Source organism: Haliotis asinina, chromosome 1 (assembly GCF_037392515.1).
Source record: "Haliotis asinina isolate JCU_RB_2024 chromosome 1, JCU_Hal_asi_v2, whole genome shotgun sequence".
Classification (NCBI taxonomy): Eukaryota; Metazoa; Mollusca; class Gastropoda; order Lepetellida; family Haliotidae; genus Haliotis; species Haliotis asinina.
Window position 1 is genome coordinate 18,473,710 of NC_090280.1, and position 22,254 is coordinate 18,495,963.

General features: G+C 39.9%; 2 protein-coding genes across 2 annotated transcripts; both read left to right on the forward strand.

Annotated features, from left to right (window-relative positions):
* Window positions 1–658: 658 nt before the first annotated feature.
* On the forward strand, window positions 659–3,512 carry LOC137287927 (fibrinogen C domain-containing protein 1-like). The gene is made up of 5 exons (XM_067820304.1): window positions 659–1,048; window positions 1,701–1,819; window positions 1,936–2,032; window positions 2,683–2,847; window positions 3,230–3,512. Exons 1-5 carry the CDS (start codon window positions 880–882, stop codon window positions 3,442–3,444), a joined length of 765 nt encoding a protein of 254 aa, XP_067676405.1. The 5' UTR covers window positions 659–879; the 3' UTR covers window positions 3,445–3,512.
* Window positions 3,513–16,687: 13,175 nt separating this feature from the next.
* On the forward strand, window positions 16,688–21,156 carry LOC137287969 (fibrinogen C domain-containing protein 1-like). The gene is made up of 5 exons (XM_067820338.1): window positions 16,688–16,962; window positions 17,806–17,924; window positions 18,041–18,137; window positions 18,793–18,957; window positions 19,343–21,156. The coding sequence occupies exons 1-5, from the start codon at window positions 16,794–16,796 to the stop codon at window positions 19,555–19,557; spliced, it is 765 nt and encodes a 254-aa protein (XP_067676439.1). The 5' UTR covers window positions 16,688–16,793; the 3' UTR covers window positions 19,558–21,156.
* The last annotated feature ends 1,098 nt before the right edge of the window (window positions 21,157–22,254 follow it).

Genomic DNA, 22,254 nt, shown 5'->3' on the forward strand with positions numbered 1-22,254 from the left:
ACAGGAAGGTATCATATTCTGCTCTGAGGGATACTGTTGAAGTAAGCGTGATCTGTGCGACTTTTGATAACTGAAAATGTCGGTGTTAAAATCGCCACACAAGATAGCTTGACTAGTTTCAGAGAATTGAAAACAACTTCAGATGTTTCATTTAACCGGTCTTGATAGACAGACAGTGCTATTGGCGGTTAGCCTCGCTGGGGTGATTGACACAGTTGCGCAGATCGATGCTCATGTTGATCACTGGATTCTCCAGTCTTCATTATTTACTGACCACCGCCATATAACGGGACTTTTGCTAAACTAAAGTCTAAACTAAAACTCACTCACTCACTCACTCACTCAATCAGTCACTCAATCACTCACTCACTCACTCAGAGTGTACTTTCACAAACATATGTGATGTACGGCTGTAGACATGAAGTCCTTGTGTAATTGTTGAGATGATACATAGCTTTAGGTGGTGACCTGACAACTGAACAATCAATTTTGAAACCCAGATTTACTTTGTTTTAAGTGTTGAATAATGGTTATACAAGTGTTCGACTCATGTCCATCAAGTGTATTTAGATAAGTGGAAGACAAGTGTGTGCACCACGAGGAGAAGAATACCAGAGAGGAGAGATATTATGACTTACTTTAGTTACAGCAGAGGTCCACTTGTCATGGCACTGTTTGTCAGTTCAATGTACAAGTATCTCTCAGTGTGTGATACAGCATATAAACACCACAAGTGTTGCCATTGTGTGATTCATATCCCTGTTACATATGCAGGGTGTTTTGATTGGCACTGAAGTTAGCCTTTAAATACGCTGCACTCCACACTCAAGCACCCATTCACTCGGATTCAGTCAGTACAACCAGCTATCAGAGAGAAGCATGGTGTTCCGACTATGTCTCTGTATAGTGTTGCTTGTTGGTGGTGGATATGCCAACATATCCGGCGACTACTGTCAGGTTCTGGACAACTACGATACTTTCAAGACATCCATGGATAACTTCCTGGCTTCCAGGGATGAAACCTGTGGGAGTACGGACATGCGCAGTGGTGAGTACGTCGTAGTGTAGAAAGTTACGGCACCACTTACTTTGAAGCTTTTTTAACCAGTAGTAAAAGCTTTTCCAGATACACACACCTCCCAAATGTCTTTGTACACTGGACAGTAAGACTTAGGAAAGCAGCACATTCCTCGCTCCTTCTTGTTTTTGAAACTTAAAATACATTTTCAGTTTCTGTTTTCTGTCATAGGATTTGAATAAACAGTAATAGGAGCGTCATATGATGTCATGGCTCTGACGTTGTTTGGTGAAGGCTACATTCTTAAATGCCCCAGTAAAATGTTATTCAGTTTTCTCCTGTTATGGAACTTTAACATTCACTTTTCACCTCGATATCTACGGTGTTTTAAATTTAATCGTATTGGTAGAGGTATTGCCATAATTCTACGTCGATGTTGATTTTCAAGATACAAGTTACGAAACATTGATTCCAGAAAGAACATTCCCTGTTCCAACTAGTTGATATACACTGAGACTACACGAGACATTATGTAAATGAGGAAATACCGAAATAATCCTAAATACGCTTCATATTGAACAGTTGATAGACGTTAACACTTGAAGGGAAACCATAAAAATTTGACATCAGACAAATTATCATTGTTTCTGAAATAGCCTCGGATACATTCCATATTGAACAGATTGTAGGAGCATCTTGGACGAGTTTCCGGAAACTGAGGACGGAGTTTACCGAATCAAACCGACAGATGGGAAGGGGTCATTTCTGGCCTACTGTGACATGACTGGCGGAGGATGGTTGGTAAGTTCCAGAAAATATCTGCAGCGTGAGAGTTCTTTCTTCAAAGTGTAATGGTAATGTCAATATGTCAGATATCTTAATATTCGCACAATGAGACATTGATTTTCAATGAACAGGTATTTCAAAGGCGACTGGACGGGTCAGAAGATTTCTATCGAACCTGGTTTGAGTACATGGACGGATTTGGAAACCTCACCCGAGAGTTCTGGCTTGGTTCGTACAAACATCAATTTCCAGTCAGAACAATGAATGCTTCGTACTTCCGTGACATTATACTCATTCCATGGTTTAAATGTTGAGTATTTGCCCACAATTGATATAGTCAAGCATCTGATAGTGTTCGTTTGTCTTTGTACTGGGTCTGTGATAACTTGGTGTCTGATATGTTGTAAGTCATAATTATATGTATGTGTCTGTGATTAGTATACAAAGAAACTGGCGTTATTGAGGTTTAAGACAAATATGTATCGATTTTATATATGAGGTCGAAGAGATAGAATAGGGCTTCTTGAAAACGAATTTCGTGAAAAGAAAGTCGTGATAAATATTTTATTGATGTTTAAGTCAAAAGTAAATTAATCCCGTAAAATTATGCATTTGCGTCTGGGTTGTGTGTTTGGTCGTGAACAGACAGATCCTTCTGGTCGTCTGGTTGCACACAACGGCTTTGTTTCCGACATGGAAACACTGATGAAACTCAGGGTCTCCATTGTGTTTTTTCTGTATGAATGCACAATATCTTGCTGTACTGACTGACTCGCCTCCTCGACCCGGGGTGTCACTATTACCCATAACTGAGTTTTCATTTCACACAGTGTGTGACTGGAATCTTCGGTATAACGTAAGCTGAGGTCATATTTCAGGAAATGAGAAGATACACCGACTGACGACGCAGAAAACCTATGAACTGAGAATCGACCTGGTGAACAAATCAGGAAGTCACTTCCATGCTGAGTATAACAGTTTCCACCTGGGCAGCATGTCAGAGTTCTACACTCTGTTCATCGGGAAATATTCAGGAACAACTGGTGAGTATGTTGTAAATATTACTTTGTGTTTGTTTCAGAATGTCATATATTCATATTGTGCTGATTAAATCATTGTTCCTTCTAACTGGATGGTTAGAATACCGCGAATGAAGGAATGTAATAAATTATTGTCAAGGTACACATTTCTACGTAAAAGAAGCTATGAAACCGTAAATCGTTATGTAGAAAGAGAGAGAACATGTAAACATGTCAATTTCAGCATAAATCTCTTTGTACACAGGTCTCATTGACGCTGTGTTCATACTATTCTCTATTTCGCTCAAACGCATACAGTGTTGTCAAACAAGCCATGACTGAACGGTTTGTTACAGTTCAGAATGGAGTGTTCAAGTAATAGTTAGAAATCTGCTGGTGTTTTCAGGAGATCAGATGTTGTATCACAACAACACCAGATTTACAGCAAATAATCTGGATCTGGATACAAACTCGAAGAACTGTGCTGTGACGTATAAAGGGGCTTGGTGGTTCAACTCGTGCTACAACTCACACCTGAATGGGCTGTACAATAAGGGACCCCAATGGAGTGGTTTGTCAGGACTTAAGTCTTCCTCCATGAAAATTCGACCTCTCAACTAAATGAGGATTACTTGGTCACGTAGAGTATCACCACCACAGCAATAAAACATTTTCAGTTTGAATATCAATTTGAATAATTTTGTAATCTATCTGCAAACCATAGAGAACAACATTTATCCTTCATCTTCCACCAGTGTTTTCTTGTTTACAACACATTCATAACCTGAACCATGTACTCTTGCATACACAGTCTTAAACAGAGAACTGCGCTTTCAGCAATTTATTTCCATAAATTCGTCATTCAGACAATTGCTTTGTTTCAGTTCCGTTAATGATACTGGGACTGCCTTATTTCCAAACGTCGAATGGCGATATTTCGGTCAGTAGCATTGTAAGTTTGATATTTTAAAACATATGTTTATCTCGAAATGTTTGTAAAGAAATTTGGTTTGGATTTTAGAGTCGATGTCGTCATTCATGTTTCCGACATATTGCTCATGCATTACTGAGAAAATGTTTTCGACATGCACTTTCAAGTATCATTTTCATGTTTAATAACTAACGTTTACAAGCATATTGTGTGATGCGTTGGCACATTAGTACGATTAATGGGACTCAAACATCGGAGTTGTCTTAATAAGGATAGCTGTCAAAATGTATCGAAATCAGCCTCTAAAAACGCCTATTCTATTATGAGGGTAACTTCATGAGGTAAAGAAGTATCTTATCGCTACACAAACATGTAAACAGATTTACATGTACGCATACGTTTGTTGTGGCTTCATCTTTGACAAGGACCAGTGCACTCAACAGTACTTCGGGTTATTGGTAGAACTGAATAGTGGTAGTACAATAGCTGCGCCATCTCCTACCTCAACAGAGTTAACAGAAGGCAACTTGACCGGAATGGATGGACCGGTGCAACGTCTTTATTTATGAAGTACGACCTCTCAACTAACTGGGCATTTCCCAACATGTCTTGCTTCAAAACGAACACTTATTAACGTGTCGTTTTAAGTCGCGAATGCTGACATAGATAGTTATAAATACACCAGAGGAGATAAGAGGACGCATCACACCCTCGGATGTTTCATTGTGATATCATCACATCTGATCCATGTGATGATACATTGATGTTCTTTTCAGTTACAATGTTCTGTGTACAGGGTTCTCTGTTTAGCATTCACTGTTCATTTTGTTTATTGTTCGGTGTTCGGTGTTCACTGTGTTCAACGCGGAGTGTTCACTGTTCGGTGTTCAATGTTCAATGTCTGTGTTCACTTTTCAGTCACAGTGATCCGTTTTGAATGATCGGTGATGGGTGTTTTCTGTTCAGTACTCAACGTTCGATGTTCATCGTTCAGTGTTTACTGTTATATTCAGCATTCAATATTAAGTTTAGAAATCACTGTTCGGTGTTCACTGTTCAGTGTCCATGTTCACTTTTCATTTACAGTTTTTCACGTTGAGTGATCGGTGGTCGGTGGTCGGTGGTTACTGTTCAGTAATCACTGTTCACTGTTCACTGTTCAGTAACAGTTTTAAGTGATCAGTGATCAGTGACGTTTGTTCACTGTTCAATATTCATAGAATGGTGTTGAGTTGAAGAGTATGTTTACAGAGTGAAATCTTCATACAGGGTATTGAAGACACAAATAAAGGCAGGGTTAGATTCATTCGAATATAATTTGGTAATGTATTGTAAAGACAACTTTATACGTCTTTGTGCAACGTAGAGACTGTCAACAGGTGAAGTTCTGGAAGACTCAAGACAAAGTCTTTGACCTTGGTGATGGAGAGAATCAAGAAGTTTAAGGTTGCTTTTGCAGGCTCCATCATAAACGATGAAGCCATAATCAAGTTTTCAACGGACCAGCGATCGGTATAGGTCTAGGAGGGTAGCTTGATCCCCTCCCCACTTGAGCCGGAAACAACTTTCAACAAATCGAGTGCTTTCAGGCGTTTGGCTTTACGAGACTTGATATGCGGCAAAAAAGTTTAATGGGAATCGCAAACTAGGCCCACGAACTTGGCCTCCTTTACAACTTTAATGGGAGTGCCATTTAATGATCGTTCTGGGTCCTTATGGGGCCTATATTTTCTACAGAAATGTATACAATTCGATTTGGATTTAGAAAATTTAAAGCCGTTTTCAAGACACCATTTATTTATTTTGTTCTATATAAGTTTTGATCTATATAAGTGAAGGAGGGTAGCTTGATCACCTCCCCACTTCGAATTAGAAACGACCTTTAATAAATCCAGCGCCTTCAGGCATTTATTTTTAGGGACTTGATATGGGGGAGAAACGTTAAATGTGAGTCGAAAATCAGACCCAAGAACTTTGCCTCCTTAACAACTTTGATGGGAGTACTATTTAGAAACAATTCTGGATCTTTATGCGGTTTGTATTTCCTACAGAAATGTATACAATTGGTTTTCGTTTTAGAAAATTTAAAGCCGTTTTCTAGACACCATTTGTTAATTTTGTTGAAACATAACTGCAGTTGCCGTTCAATAGTATGCATATTTTTCCCGAGACAAGAAATATTAAAATCATCCACAAATAATGATCCATCAATTGAATCATTTAAAACCTTAGATAAGCATGGAATCCGAGAAGGGACATTGTCGCGTTGTCGCATTGTCGCGTTGTCGCCCTCTCAAAACCAAGCAAAATGAGGCAAAAATTAACCAAAGCGCGACAATGCGACAACGCGACATTTCGCCTATTTGTCGCATTGTCGCGATGTCGCGTGTCGCGTTTCGAATAACATTTTCTCTGTTCCTCCAAAGTACGACACGCGACATAGCGACACTTTTCAAGGTCAAAATATGTCGCGTTGTCGCATTGTCGCCCTATCTACGATGTGTAAAAAAACCTAAACATTTACTAAAACGCGACATGCGACAATGCGACATATTGAAATGTCGCATTGTCGCGTTGTCGCCCTTTCCGATTAACGATGCGCATGCGTAGAAAGTAAATTATAGTACGCATGCGCAGGAAAAGTTAAACTACAGTTAAACTACAGTTTTACACTTCAATGGTCCTTTTGCTACTTCCAATGTTTTTTTAAAATGCAGTAGTGGTTGAAATGGCAGTTGGACCGCTTTTCTTGAACTTAATGCAAATCTTCATTGTTGGTTTGAAAATTATTTTATATATAAATGTATTTAGTGATTGAAGTGTGTTTTAGGAGCAAGACAAATATTTGATACTTTTCATTGTAATCAGGGCACACATTTGCCCTGTCATTCAAGGCGGGGCAATTTGCTGTGCAGATTAATGTCTCTTTGTCACACCAGATAGCTATTATCATAAGTTCGAATACCAGCACCATACACATTAATCACTTTGAACATTTCGGCGATATCCAGATGACAGGTTGTGAGAAACTGAAATATTGTTAAAATTCTAGCCACATCGGCAGAAACATCAGGTCATGTCCTCGTGTTCCATAATGTGGCTCCTGACACAGTTTCATGGCACAGTCCTGTCCGACGCTGATGAATTTGTTCGAGATCTGCCTTTGTTCAACCAGCAGTGGATGGATACCAAGTAGAATGAGATATCACGTAACCACCCGACACCTCAAAGACAGTTTAGGTCGGCTTTGAACGTGATGATGGGAAAACGCCATACAAATGGACTGTTATCATTGTGATATACTATCCCAAGAAATAAACGCATAGACGAGAAAACTGTTGAGAAAAGTTTCAAACGTGTATAACTCGTCCATAAATAGACTTTAGTGCATGAATTTTACATCAGTAATGAGTGCATGTGCTTTAGAAGAAGGTAATGTCTATAAAACAAATAAATAATAAGCGAAGACGTTGATGACGACGCAGCACGACCCTGGCGTCGGGTTTTCTGGTTCTCAAACGAATCTCTTTCAGCCTGTTCCGTACAGTTTGACCTGACATCCTCTGAAGCCCAGGTGCCCTGGCCGTTGTGTTCTCACCCGTGGGAGTACCCGTGGGAGTAATGTCTATAAAACAAATAAATAATAAGCGAAGACGTTGATGACGACGCAGCACGACCCTGACGTCGGGTTTTCTGGTTCTCAAACGAATCTCTTTCAGCCTGTTCCGTACAGTTTGACCTGACATCCTCTGAAGCCCAGGTGCCCTGGCCGTTGTGCTCTCACCCGTGGGAGTACCATCACGCAACTGTAGTACCCGCATGTACCTGTTTGAGCTGCAGTGGCAACTCTAGGTCTGCCTGAAAGGGGGCGGTGATTTCTTATATCTGTTTGGCTGCAACGAGCTGCAAGTCATTATATCTTGCTCAGACTAACATTCAGACGCCTGGCAACAGAAGAGTTGTGAAAATACAAATCGTCTATGCGTTTCTTTTGGAGGAATGGTTTATTAGAAACGATGAAATAGCTTGGTATCGTTGCGTACCCTTGAAGTGCCAGAAACCAACTCTCCCTCCCTCACTCCTCCTACTCTGCGAAGCTCCACTCCATTCCACACCACACCTCTCCTCGCCCCTCCTTCTCCTTCACTCCTCCGGCGCTCCGTTCTACTCCACTCCACCCTAGCGCACTCCTCTCCGCTTCGCTCCACACCACTCCTCACTCCTCCACCGCTGCACTCACTCAAGGTTTGGGAAGCTTCGTAAATTAGCCAGGTATTTCAATACAATAATGTGTTGTCATGTCTGTTTTAGTTCTATTTGAATCCTGTCTTATTAACCCTGCACATGAGATAATTCACAATATATCTCATACTTTTCTCATATGGATACTTGATCAAGTGATACTTATGTACTACTTTCAAACATGCACCTACTGAATCATAATATTCTTCAGCAAAATGGACAGTTTGAATGCGCCATTAACCACGCACCCTTAACCCACACACTACACGGCAACATGGATGTTCATTTATCATTGTTCTGAGTTCGAATCACGGGTATCTCAGCTCTTAAAAAGCATATAAAAATGATCATGCTTGTGATAGTTTTTGGATTCCGCCGTAACTAATAAAACGCGACACGCGACAATGCGACAAAGCATTTAGTCATTAGTAAATATCTTATAATACATACTGTGGTCAATATTTTAACCAAACGCGACGCGCGGTAATGCGTGAATACATTTCATCAAAATTTCATTAGTTACGGCGGAATGTAAAAAAAAAACTATGACAAGCATGATTATTTTTCGATATTTTTAAAGAGTTCAGATAGCCAGGGATCGACATCAGAACAATGATAAATGAACGTACATCTAGTCGTAAAGTCCATAGTGGTTGAGTGTCGTTGCTTAACGGAATGGTTCTATTCAGACTGACCCTTTTGCTGAATTTTTTTTGATACAGCAGCCGTAGGTTTGAAACGATACAGGTACATTTGTACATGTGTATCGCTGGATCTAGTATCCGTATGAAAAAATTATGAGGCATATTGTGAATCGGGTTATGTGCAGGATAAATAATATAGGATTCAAACGGAAATGAAAACGGGCATCACAATACATCATTGTAATGAAACACCGTGCTATTTATACCAATAAACCTTGGGTGAGTGGAGTGGAGCGGCGAGAAGAGTGAGAGGAGTGAGGGAGGGAAAGCTGGTTCCTGGCACTACAAGTGTACGCAACTCTACCAAGTGATGTCATTGTTTCTAATATCTTACTGCTAACAGTCCATTCGTAAGGCTTTTTCCCACTATGACGTTCAAAGTCGACCTAAACTGTCATTGAGGTGACGGATGGTTAAGTGATATCTCATTCTACTTGGTATCCATCCACTGCTGGCTGAACAGAGGCAGATCTCAGACAAATTCATCAGCGTCGGACAGGACTGTACCACGAAACTGTCAGGAGCCACATTATGGGACATAGTGACCCATTCGAGGACATCACCTGATGAATTTGCCGATGTGGCTTGAATTTTAACAATATTTTAGTTTTTCACAACCTGTAATCACAACCTGTCATGGAAATGTCCAAAGTGATTAATGTGTATGGTGCTGGTATTCGAACGTATGATAATAACTATCTGGTGTGACTAAGAGACTAACTCTGCTCAGCAAACTGCCCCGCCTTGAATGACAGGGGTACAGTGCGCCGTGATTACAATGAATAGTTGCGCTACTAATTCGATTTGCTGCAAGAACACACTTGACTGGCTAAATCCATTTGCAATATGTAAAACAATAAAGAAAGATTTGCATTAAGTTCAAGAAGAGAAGGCCCATTGCCATTTCGAGCACTACTTCATTTTAAAAACCATTGGAGGTAAGGAAGACCAGTGAAGTCTGGAATAGAGTATAACATTTTCAGCGCATGCGTAGATTAATTCACTTTCTACACATGCGCACCGGTAACAAAAAGGGCGACAACGCGACAATGCGACATACATTTTGTCGCATTGTCGCGTGTCGCGTTTTAGTGAATTCTTACATATCTTAGATAGGGCGACAATGCGACAACGCGACATATTTTGACCTTGAAAAGTGTCGCTATGTCGCGTGTCGCACTTTGGAGGAACAGAGAAAATGTTATTCGAAACGCGACACGCGACATCGCGACAATGCGACAACTAGACGAAATGTCGCGTTGTCGCATTGTCGCGCTTTGGTTAATTTTTGCCTCATTTTGCTTGGTTTTGAGAGGGCGACAACGCGACAATGCGACAACGCGACAATGTCCCTTCTCGGATTCCATAGATAAGCTATTGATCTTAATGCTAAACAATGTGACAGACAAAATACTACCTTGGGGGACACCCTGATCCTGATTGTAATGATCAGACAGGGTTGAATTTACTCGGACTTGAAGTCTTCTATCTTTTAGGAACTGTGAGATAAAAAGAGGTAAACGACCTCTCAAAACAAAATCATGCAAATCCTTTGAAATACCATGCTTCGAGGTCGTATCATGAGCCTTTTCAAGATCAAAGAAAATTGATACAGCGTGTTCTTTATTAACTATGGCACTTTTGACAAAGGATTCTAATCGTACCAAATGATCAATGGCACTACGATTTTTCCTGAAACCACATTGATTGTTTGTTACAAGGTTATTGGTTTCAAGATACCAAGTCAATCTATTATTCACCATACGTTCCATGGTTTTGCGGACACAGTTAGTTAGAGATATCGGTCTGTAATTCGACGGATCTGTATGATCCCTGCCAGGTTTTGATATCAGGACTACAATGACATTACGCCATGAAGGTGGAAGTTCTCCAGACGTCCATATTTGGTCAAATATATCTAAAAGTGTCATCAGACATGGTTCAGATAAATGTTTCAGTAGCTGGTAATGGGTCACCAGTTGCAGTGTCATGAGCTTGCTTAAGGGCAGTTTGTAGCTCATGTAATGAAAACACTTCATTGTAATCTTCACCATTATTTGAGTCGAAATTAACTTTTGTCTTTTTCTTCTGTTTCTGATATTTCTGACACTCAGGGACATAATTTGCCGATGATGAATTCTTTGAACCATGTTCCAGACCTAGCCCATTGGTGTGCGTGAATTAATTTGGAGACAGTTTCTCCAAGGTTGTCGTTTGTTTTGTTTAAAGGTACGACGTGCCTTTGCATTCAATATTTTGAATTTGTTTAAGTTGTGGACAGTTGGGTGATATCGGAAATATTTTTCTGCCCTTTTCCTCGCTTTCCTGGCTTGTCTACAATCTGTATTAAACCATGGTATCCGTACATGTGGAGTTGTAGAGGATTTTGCTATACACGCATCAGCAATTTCATTTAAAACGTCAGAAAAACACTTAACAGAATCAGTTATATCGCTGAAACATTCAGGTCTTAGTTTAAAAGTCGGTAAAGTTTGAAACAAGGACCAGTCTGCCTTAGAAAAGTTCCATCTTGTATATGATGGAGAGCCATATGGATTAATTTCTGATAAAATAGTTGGAAAGTGGTCACTTCCGCAGAGGTCATTGTGGACTGACCAATCAAATTCATTAAGTAGATTAGAGTCTGCAAGCGACAAATCTAGAGAAGAGTGAATGACAGTTGCAGGATGCAGATAAGTGCTTGAATCGTCATTAGATATACACAAGTCATTATTGGATATAAAATCTCCCAATATTTTACCTTTAGTGTTAGTGTTTGCACCGAACCAGATCGAGTTATGGCCATTGAGATCAACCATTATGATACAGGATTTAGGGAGTTGGTCATAGAGAGCTTGAAGATCAGACAGCTGGAGTGTCAAAGAAGGCGGAATATACAAAGAGCACAGTGTAAAGGTAACGTGAAGAGTTAGTCTCACAGCAACAACTTGGACATTAGTTGTGAGTGTTAGAGGACTGTGGATAACGTCCTGCTTTACAAGGATTGAAGGTGAAAAAGAATGATAAGCCAAGAACTGACGTAAATTAAAAGTATCTATCTGCTTCAGATAGGTTTCCTGCAGGCAGAAACCTGATGGAGCAAAATCTTGGACTAATAACTGTAACTCATTAAAATTGGTCCGTAATCCTCTACAATTCCACTATATTATATTTTTGGAATGGACTATCTTTTAGGCAGAATAATTGGGGATCTATCCCGTCCCATTTTAGAGGGCGACAGTTATGTGCCCTGGAATGGGAGTGTTCGGACACGTCCATATCCTCAAGTGAACCATATTTATTATATAGCTGAACTTGATTTTCTGATCCCTTTGATACTCTGCTACTTTGAAGTTTTTTAGTTGAATCTGACCTTGGTTTCGGCTTGCTTTTAATGGCCTGTTGAACATTTGTTGATTGTTGATTGAGATGGTGATTTGTCCTGTGGTATGAACGTTTCACCTTGAGACTCAGATTGGATTTGGGATGAAATAACAACTGTTGTTTGAGTGGATTGTTCTGGGGAAAATCTCTCGGGAGTATCAGTTTTCACCCATGTCGAATCTGTTTGACAGGTGATTGACGTAGTTGGGACTTCGGCCTGTTTAAAACAAAAGGTTGTATCAGATAGCGTTCTGGAGACTGATGCGCACGTTTCGGTCTGTCCTTGGGTTTGTAGGAGTCTTTTAGCTTCTGCATAACTGATGTTTTTACTGAATTTAATCGTATTAATCTCCATCTGCTGTTTCCACATCGGGCAGTCCTTAGAGGAAGATGAGTGTGTTCCAAAGCAGTTGGCGCACTTTTTTAAAATTGCTGTCACAGTCTTCTGTTACATGTGTCTTCTCACTGCAGTGAGCGCATGTAAAAGACAATGTGCAGGTGTTCATACCGTGGCCAAACTTCTGACATTTGAAACATCTGAGAGGGTTAGGAATGTATGTATCAACCCTGATATTGCAGTATCCTGCCTTAAGTGACTGAGGTGCAGATATGTGTTTGTCTGGTGGATGTCTGATGGATGGTGATAAACCGTTTTACAAGGGTAACTCCTTGATCTTTCATTTTTGTGACTATATCCAGTTCTGTCATGTCAGCGAACAATCGATCCTGATCTCGTACAATACCTTTGCTGGTGTTAAGAGTTCGGTGCGCAGAAACTGAAACGGGTACACCTACAAACGATTGAAGGGAAAGGAGGTTTGATGCTTGCTGTCGTTTGCTACATTCGACTAACAAAGCACCGGAACGTAAGCGTCTAATGTTTTTCACGTCCCCTACAATGCCCTGAATTCCTTTAGAAACTGCAAACGGATTTAATTTCAGAGGCATTTTATCAATAGCCTCAATGACTATAAACCATGGCCACTAATCGATAGACTGTGAAGTGCGCTGTTCATCATCATTGTCGAGTGGACGTTTATTTATTTATTTTTTTAGGGAGTATCGTAAGCCATATTGAATTTTTATTGTTTCATCATCCGAGCTCCCCACCCACCACGAAGTATCACAAGGACAATGCTAAAAACAAGCGAATCTCCAGTTTGCAGCATCAAGGATACCCGGATGATTTACTAAAGTAGAAAAATCAATAGATTAATGATTCCACCAGACAGGCCTATGAGCCACTGCCCTCTGGCACACAACTCTGGGCAAAACCGTTATTGAATAATGTATTGAAATTCAGAGTCCAAAAAATTCGCCAAGACTTTAAAACATATCATATGATAATTCTCAGAATTTGGTGCAACAGTGTATTAATGTAGAACAGGGCTTGTCGTGACCAGCCGATTGATCGAATCGGGCCTATTCAACCACCCGTCTAGGTGAAGTTAGGGCCAAAGTGGTGTGTTGGGCAACAGGATCACCTAGTCCTTGTTCCAGTACCCTCAACCACCATGATTCCCTCCTCCACCGCCAACTGGTTGCCCAATTTGGTCGCCTCTTACGACCAGCAATGGGGTGCTGTGGACACATTCAGCCTCGAGTCCACACGGGAGAAGAGCACTTAGCGTTACCCAGCACCCACCACGAGCAGGCGGTTCTTCGCCGATGCCATGTTTACTGAGTAGAATGTAAGTAGAGATTATGGTAAAACATAAATCAGACCTACTATTATTACATAACTGACACGACAGGACAGGAGTTTCAGAAATAGCTGTCTGAAATGTATTTATCTGTGAGATGGGTTTAGTTTATTACATAATGTGTATGTTTTCTACATTATAAAAGAACGGATAAATATTGTATCTCGTTGTTTAAGGACATCTCAGTAACGTTAACGTCCAGGAAGGTGCTACTTTGTGTTAATGTAAACAAACATAGTGTCGTGCTTCTCCTTTGGCAACATATTAAAAAATCATATGTTGAAAGAGTTCTACAGTCGAACTTGTTGCACTGATAGAGAAAATATAATTCAATATATCAATTCAATTGTTTGTTCAGCATGTGTGGCCTCCGGTCTGTAGACAGATGATACTGCTGCAGGTTGGACGTTGTATGTTACAACCGTGGTTGTATGAGACTTAGGGCGTAGTAAACATGATGTTGTAGCTTGATAATAACTTTGTGTTTATACGTTTATATCATAGGATATGTAGGTAAACGGTATCGTTTGAGATCATACACTGGACATCCTAACATGAAGTTCACCTTCAATAATGGCCAACTTACACACTTTCCACAGTTGTGATCCATTTATTACATTACAATATCACTCTTATACAGATGATATAACCAGCAGGTTGAGATTTGCAGTTTACAACATTTGACATCTCAGACGTAGTGCATAGTGAACATAAAGTTGTAGCTTTATAACAACGTTTGTATCACTAGATGCCATTAAGTTAATAAAACTAGATTTTATACTCTTCAAAAACGTAGGGAATAATGAACAACTACGTTTGTAAGGAAATGGTGATGCACTCTCAAAACGTTCAATAATACCATGTGAACATTGATTGACTCCGAAAAATCTCCTAAAAATTTTTAATCGTAAATTATAAAAAATGAAGATCCCCTACCTTTTTGACGAGTATATATTATAGAATGTACAGACCAACGATAGGTATTTAGTTATTTAGCTTTCATAAGCTGGACACATCATAACAAAATGGAATTCATCTTCAATCCTGGCACTTTTTACACAGTCGCAGTGTTCTCATTACGTTATGATATCGCCCACGTTCAACTCGTAGTCTAGCCATGCCAATACGCACTTTCGTCAAGTCGCGACGATATAAGGAACAGTCACCACGTGTTAAATACACTTCCGGTTGTAAGTTCAGTATGGAAGAAGCATAAGAGTCATACTGCTACTACACTGCAAACAAGATTTCCATTCCTGATTTAAAATTTCAGTAACACGTCGCTTAAACTCTGACAAATATACTTCAAGACTGCCAACAAACTGAAACACCCAGTCGTACCGTAACTAAATAAAACTTGCCTAACTGATGAAGCCCATGTATGACGATCGACCTTATCCAGTGAATACATCATTTCATATGCTTTACGTGGATACCCATGACTAGGCATACGGGTAACTCTCAGCCAGAATTTGACACATCTTAATAGAGAAGACACAAAACTGGGAATCTGCCCCATTCGTCCATAACTAGAACATTTGGAGCCCTTGTACTAATGTTAAGAAACCGTTTGATAGTACTGTAGACGTTGAAAGCTCCACAACTCGGATCTGTATAACAGTGGCATGACTTGGGAGTCAAATAATGTAAAGTAAACCTTGTAGGTAAACTGCCAATAGGAATAAATCGTTGTTAAAACTTCAAACAAGGCTTTCTTGACCTTCATAGCAGGGGAACTGCAGTTCTGTGCAAAACGTATTTGACTTGTAAGAACTAAGCCCAAATAATTGTAGCTAGAAACTACATCCATATTAATCAGACTGTAGGTCGACTTTTCCACACATGATGTTTTTTCACTCTTCCTGAAAACCATTATTTTAATTTGAAACATACTAAGAGTCAAAGCCCATGATTCACAGTACCTTTGGAGACCATCAAGACGTTTCTGTGGACAATTTACGCTATCTGCAGCATGTAGACATGAAGAGAAGCAATTACAAGGAAATGATCAGAAACATGGAAAGAGGGTGAATCATAAACATGTGAAGTGATGACCGACTGTCCTAGGTGTTCGGGAGGAAATGTGTAATCAGTTTTGTAGGATTGTGTGTTTCTCCTGTTTCAGTGTTATCATCATGTTATCATTTGTCCCACTTCTTTGCCGCCGTAACAGGAAGGTATCATATTCTGCTCAGAGAGATACTGTTGAAGTAAGCGTGACCTGTGCGAGGTTTGATAATTGATAATGTCGGTGTTGAAATGTCGCCACACAAGATATTGTGGCTAGTTTCAGAGAGTTCATCAACAACGTCAGATGTTTCATTTAACCGGTTTTGATAGGCAGACAGTGCTATTGGTGGTCAGCCTGGCTGGGTTGATTGAGACAGTTGCGCAGATCGATGCTTATGTTGATCATGTGATTGTCCAGACTCGATTATTTACTGACCACCTCCGTAACTAAACTAAACTCACTCACTCATCCAAACCCACTCACTCATTCACACATTCAGAGTGTACTTTCACAAACAAATGTGATGTACGGCTGTAGACACGAAGTCCCTATGTAATTATTGCGATACATAGGTTTAGCTGGTGACCTGACAACTGAACGATCCACTTTGAAACCGGATCTATTTTGGTTTAAGTGTTGAATAATGATTATACAAGTGTTCAGCTCATGTTTATCAAGTGTATTTAGATAAGTGGAAGACAAGTGTGTGCACCACGAGGAGATGGATACCAGAGAGGGCCGGGATTATGACTTACTTTAGTTACAGCAGAGGTCCACTTGTCCTGGCACTGTTTGTCAGTTCAATGTACAAGTACCTCTCGGTGTGTGATACAGCATATAAACACCACAAGTGTTGCCATTGTGTATATCATATTCCTGTTACAGATGCAGAGTGTTTTGATTGGCACTGAAGTTAGCCTTTAAATACATAGTACTCCACACTCAAGACCCATTCACTCGGATTCAGTCCGTACAACCAGCTATCAGAGAGAAGCATGGTGTTCCGACTATGTCTGTGTGTAGTGTTGCTGGTTGGTGGTGGATATGCCAACATATCCGGCGACTACTGTCAGGTTCTGGACAACTACGATACTTTCAAGACATCCATGGATAACTTCCTGGCTTCCAGGGATGAAACCTGTGGAAACACGGACAGGCGCAGTGGTGAGTACATCGTAGTGTAGAAAGTTACGGCACCAGTGACTTTACAGCTTTGTTAGTATTCTGAGAGCTCTATATCTATGCTTTTCAACCAGTGGTAGAAGCTGTTCCAGATACACACACCTCCCAAATGTCTTTGTACACTGGACAGTAAGACATAGGAAAGCGGCACATTCCTCGCGCATTGTTTTTGAAACTTTAAATACATTTTTGTACAGATTTGTTTGTATTCTGACAGCTCTATATCTATGCTTTTCAACCAGTGGTGAAAGCTGTTCCAGATACACACACCTCCCAAATGTCTTTGTACACTGGACGGTAAGACATAGGAAAGCGGCACATTCCTCGCTCCTTGTTTTTGAAACTTTAAATACATTTTTGTACAGATTTGTTAGTATTCTGAGAGCTTTATATCTTTGCTTTTCAACCAGTGGTGAAGGTTTTTCCAAATACACGCACCTCCAAAATGCCTTAGTACACTGGATAGTAAGACATAGAAAAGCAGCACATTCCTCGCTCCGTGTTAAGGAGCGTCATATGATGTCATAGCTCTGACCATGTTACATTGTTATATGCCTCAATAAAATGTTATTCAGCTTTCTCCTTTTATCAAACTTAACATTCACTTTTCACCTCGATATCTTTTGATTTAATCGTATTGGTAGAAGTATTGCTAGAATAATAAATAGTTGCGAATTTTGCGTTGATCAAGAGGCAAGTTAAGAATTATTAATTCCAGCAACAACATTCACTGTTCCAAGTGGTTGATATACGCCGAGACTGCAAGAGACATTATGTAAATGAGGAAATATGGAAATAAGCCCAAATACGCTTCATATTGAACAGACTGTAAGAGCATGTTGGACGAGTTTCCCGAAGCTGATGACGGAGTTTACCGAATCAACCCGACAGATGGGAAGGGGTCATTTCTGGCCTACTGTGACATGACTGGCGGAGGATGGTTGGTAAGTTCCACACAATATCTGCAGCATGACAATTCTTCCTTCAAAGTGCAATGGTGATGTCAATGTGTCATATATCTCAATATTCGCACAATGAGACACTGATTTTCAATGAACAGGTATTTCAAAGGCGACTGGACGGGTCAGAAGATTTCTATCGAACCTGGTTTGAATACATGGACGGATTTGGAAACCTCACCCGAGAGTTTTGGCTTGGTTCGTACAAACATCAATTTCCCGTCAGAACCATATGTGCTTCGTACTTCCGTGACATTGCACTCATTCCATCGTTTAAATGTTGAGTATATGCCCACAATTGATATAGTGAAGCATATGATAGTGTTCGTCTATCTTTGTTGTAAGTCTGTGATAACTTGGTGTCTGATATATTGTAAGTCATAATTGGTTTTATCTGTCTGTATCTAGTATACAAAGAAACTGTTGTTATCGAGGTTTAAGACAAATATGCACAGCTTTTATATATGAGGTCGAAGAGATAGAATAGGGCTTCTTGAAAACGGATTTCGAAAAAGAAAGTCGTGATAAATATTTTATTGATATTTAAGCCAAAATTATTACCATACAATTATGCATTTGCGACTTCATTGTGTGTTTGGGTGTGAACAGAGAGATCCTTCTGGTCGTCAGGATGTACACAACGGCTGGATTTCCGACATGGAACAACTGATGAAACTCAGGGTCTCCACTGTGGTTTTTCAGTAATACTGCACAGTATCTTGCTTTACTGATTGACTCGCCTCCTTGACCCGGGGTGTCACTATAACCCATGATTTAGTTTTCATTTCATACAGTGTGTGACTGGAATCTTCTCCAGAACTTCGTGATAACTAAAGATGTGGTCATATTTCAGGAAATGAGAAGATACACCGACTGACGAAGCAGAAAACCTATGAACTGAGAATTGACCTGGTGAACAAATCAGGAAGTCACTTCTTTGCTGAGTACAACAGTTTCCACCTGGGCAGCATGTCAGAGTTCTACACTCTGTTCATCGGGAAATATTCAGGAACAGCTGGTGAGTATGTTGTAAATATCAATTTGTGTTTGTTTCAGAATGCCATATATTCCTATTGTGTTGATTAAATCATTGTTCCTTCTACCTGGATGATTAGAATGAAGGAATGTAATACACTATTGTGAAGGTACACATTTCTCCGTAAAGGAAGCTATGAAACCGTTAATCGTTATGTGAAACGGGAGATGACATGTGAGCATTTTGCTCAATTTCATAAGAAATCTGTTTGTACACAGCTCTCTTTGACGCTGTGGTCAGACTATTCTGTGTTTGGCTCAGACGCATACAGTGTTGTCAAACAAGCCATGACTGAACGGTATGTTACAGTTCAGCATGGAGTGTTCAAGTAATAGTCAGAAATATGCTGGTGTTTGTGTATTTTCAGGAGACAAGATGTTGTATCACAACAACACCAGATTCAGTGCAAAGAATTTGGATCTTGATGCACAATCCGGGAACTGTGCTGTGACACATAAAGGGGCGTGGTGGTTCAAATCGTGCTACAACTCACATCTGAATGGTCTGTACAGTGTGAGACCTCGATGGTTTGGTTTGTCAGGACTTAAGTTTTCCTCCATGAAGATTCGACCTCTCAACTAAATGATGATTACTTGGTCACGTTGAGTATCACCACCACAACAATAACACATTTTCATCACACTATCACAAGATGGACACTGACTCTTTTACATCAGACTACACTGAGATCAAACAACTACGTAAAAAATAAGAATTATTGAATCAATATTTATTTATGGATGCAGGAGACATGTGGATACCAGTCTTAATAAACCAGTACTCAGAGCAACAGTAAAGTGTACTGACATGGAAGTTGAAACTGAAATCCAATTAATGTTAGGAATAATTATCCGACATTATCCTGGTTAGAGCGTTGTTTGAGGTAACTGCAGAAGTTACGCCACTTTACGCAAGAAATACGAGAATGCCAATCAAGGTAGGTATGCAATGTTGTTGACTTTAACAGTGAATGTGTATTTTATGTGCGCATAAATCCGTTACTGTGAGCAATGGGTGGTGAGGACATTTGTGTGTGCACGTTTGTGTGTGTAATGTGTGGTGTGTACATGCTTCTGTGAGTACGGCGTGCACAGTTCAGCTGCAGCTCACATAAACTAGCCATTGAAACTGGCAGATTTTCAGATATGCCAAGGTATGAGAGACTGTAAAGTCTGCAACACTGAATTCGTCGTGACTAAAAGTCACTTTCTTTTGTAACTTATGGTAACCTCCAACAAAGATACACGCCCCTCTAATATGCTGCATTCCCAACTGTGGCAAAGTTGAACCTATTCGTATCTTCCCAACACGAATCAGTTATAGGAAACTTGGCCTGCTACTTTTTCCATGCCTCAAACCTTAGTAGGAAAGCTCTCGTATACAATAAATCCTATGTAGCATGCATCACTGATCATTAATATGGGACATTACTATCCCAGCCTCTTGTGGTACCTGTACTCGTGTTTGGGATGTGTAAAACTTATTTCTATGCCATGATATATCTGTACTTTGTTAAATCCGATGAATTACCGGTTACGAACCGTTCTATTTTCCAAGTCTTGATGCCTTGTATGGGTATCCATGGTAACAGGTTGCATTTGATATGGTCTGTTATAACTGTTATGAGTCAAACCTCAGTTTTGTACCCAGTAATGTTGCATTATGCATCATTGATCGTGGAATATTATATATTCCATGCGTTGACACACCTGGATAATCATCCTGTAAAACTGACTGTATGTACCTGCTGAACTTGCATATACCCTCTTAAAACTTTTGTATGTCTACTTTGTAGAGTAATATTAGGTATAACTGAACTTTATGCCTGGATTCACATGACTAAAGAGTCTGTATAACTGATTGTTCCATAATATAGTCTATGTATGTATTTGAACCATGTTGCCAACAGGACTTAGCTTTAAAATTTTAAAATTAAGCATCACTGAATGTGGAATGGTATATCATCTCTGCAACAATGATAGTGGTGTCTGGTATGTTATCCAGGCTGCACAGGTAGCATCCAATATTGCCTGATATTTCGACTAGGACTCAAGCTTTTATTTAGTTTTTTTAAAAAATAATCTTGTATATCTACCCTGTAGTGTAAAATTGTTATCATTGATCATGGAATGGTGTATACCTCATGCTTTGACACACCTGTATAAATATTCTGTGAATATCGATTGTATGTATTTGTCGTACTTGCATAAGTCTTGATCACTGAACGTAGAATACAATGGCTTTCATGCCCTGGTACACATAATAATTATTTTGCAATACAGATCGATAGTATCATCATATAGCCTTGCTGTTTTAGCATGCATTCCTGTGTTATGTATAGAATATGCTGTATAGTGGGCGCTCAATGTGTGCATGTTTGTGTGTACAGGGAGGTGTGTACATCATTCTGAGTGTAAAGTGTGTTTTGTAGATGCTTGTGTGTGTACAGGGTGGTGTGTACAATGAATGAATGAGTGAGTGAATGAATAAATATCTTTATTTCCTCCAGTAACTTCGGCTAGTAATTATACTGTTAACACAACGCACATACTTAACACAACGCACACACTGATGTTTTGTAAAGAGAAAAAAGGAAGTTTTAAAATGGATCATTGTCTATAGCTCACTATCTATAGATGCAGGAATGATCTCAGGATCCTGGAGCTTCGCAGACTGTGTGATTGCTTCGGCATAACCTTCCAAGGAACATCAGCTTCATTGTGTCTATAGTAGCTGTCACAGTCACAGTCCCCTTAAGTTTGAATATTTGGAACGGTCGAAGATCTCTGACGAACATTTTACACAGTTCGTGTAAAGTAGCGCTGGATAGTTTCAGTGTTATTTGTTCTTGTCCGGGACATATTTGACCACCTTTCTCTCGCGAAGAAGGAGCATGGAATTATTACTCTACGTCATATGGTAAGACCACAGGGGCTTGTTTTGCTGAAAAGAATACGTCCTGGGTCCAACAAGCGTACACAGACATCCATTTTTGTGTACCTTCTTTGTATGTATATGGATATGAGTGTACGCGTGTTCTCCCCAGAACATATTATTTTCAGTAATACAAGCCCCTGTGGTTTAGCTCTAAGACCAATATCTCCATGTGAGTTAAACAGGCACCCCTCCCCCCTCCCCCCACCCCAGCCCCCACCCTTCAATTGGTACATGGCTGCAATTGGTACGTGAGTGGCCTGCGTTTGTTTACATTTGAGATGCAATTCCTTCAAATTTGCTGTAATTCCTTCAATTACTTGGGGGCCTGTTCAAGGTTTCTCT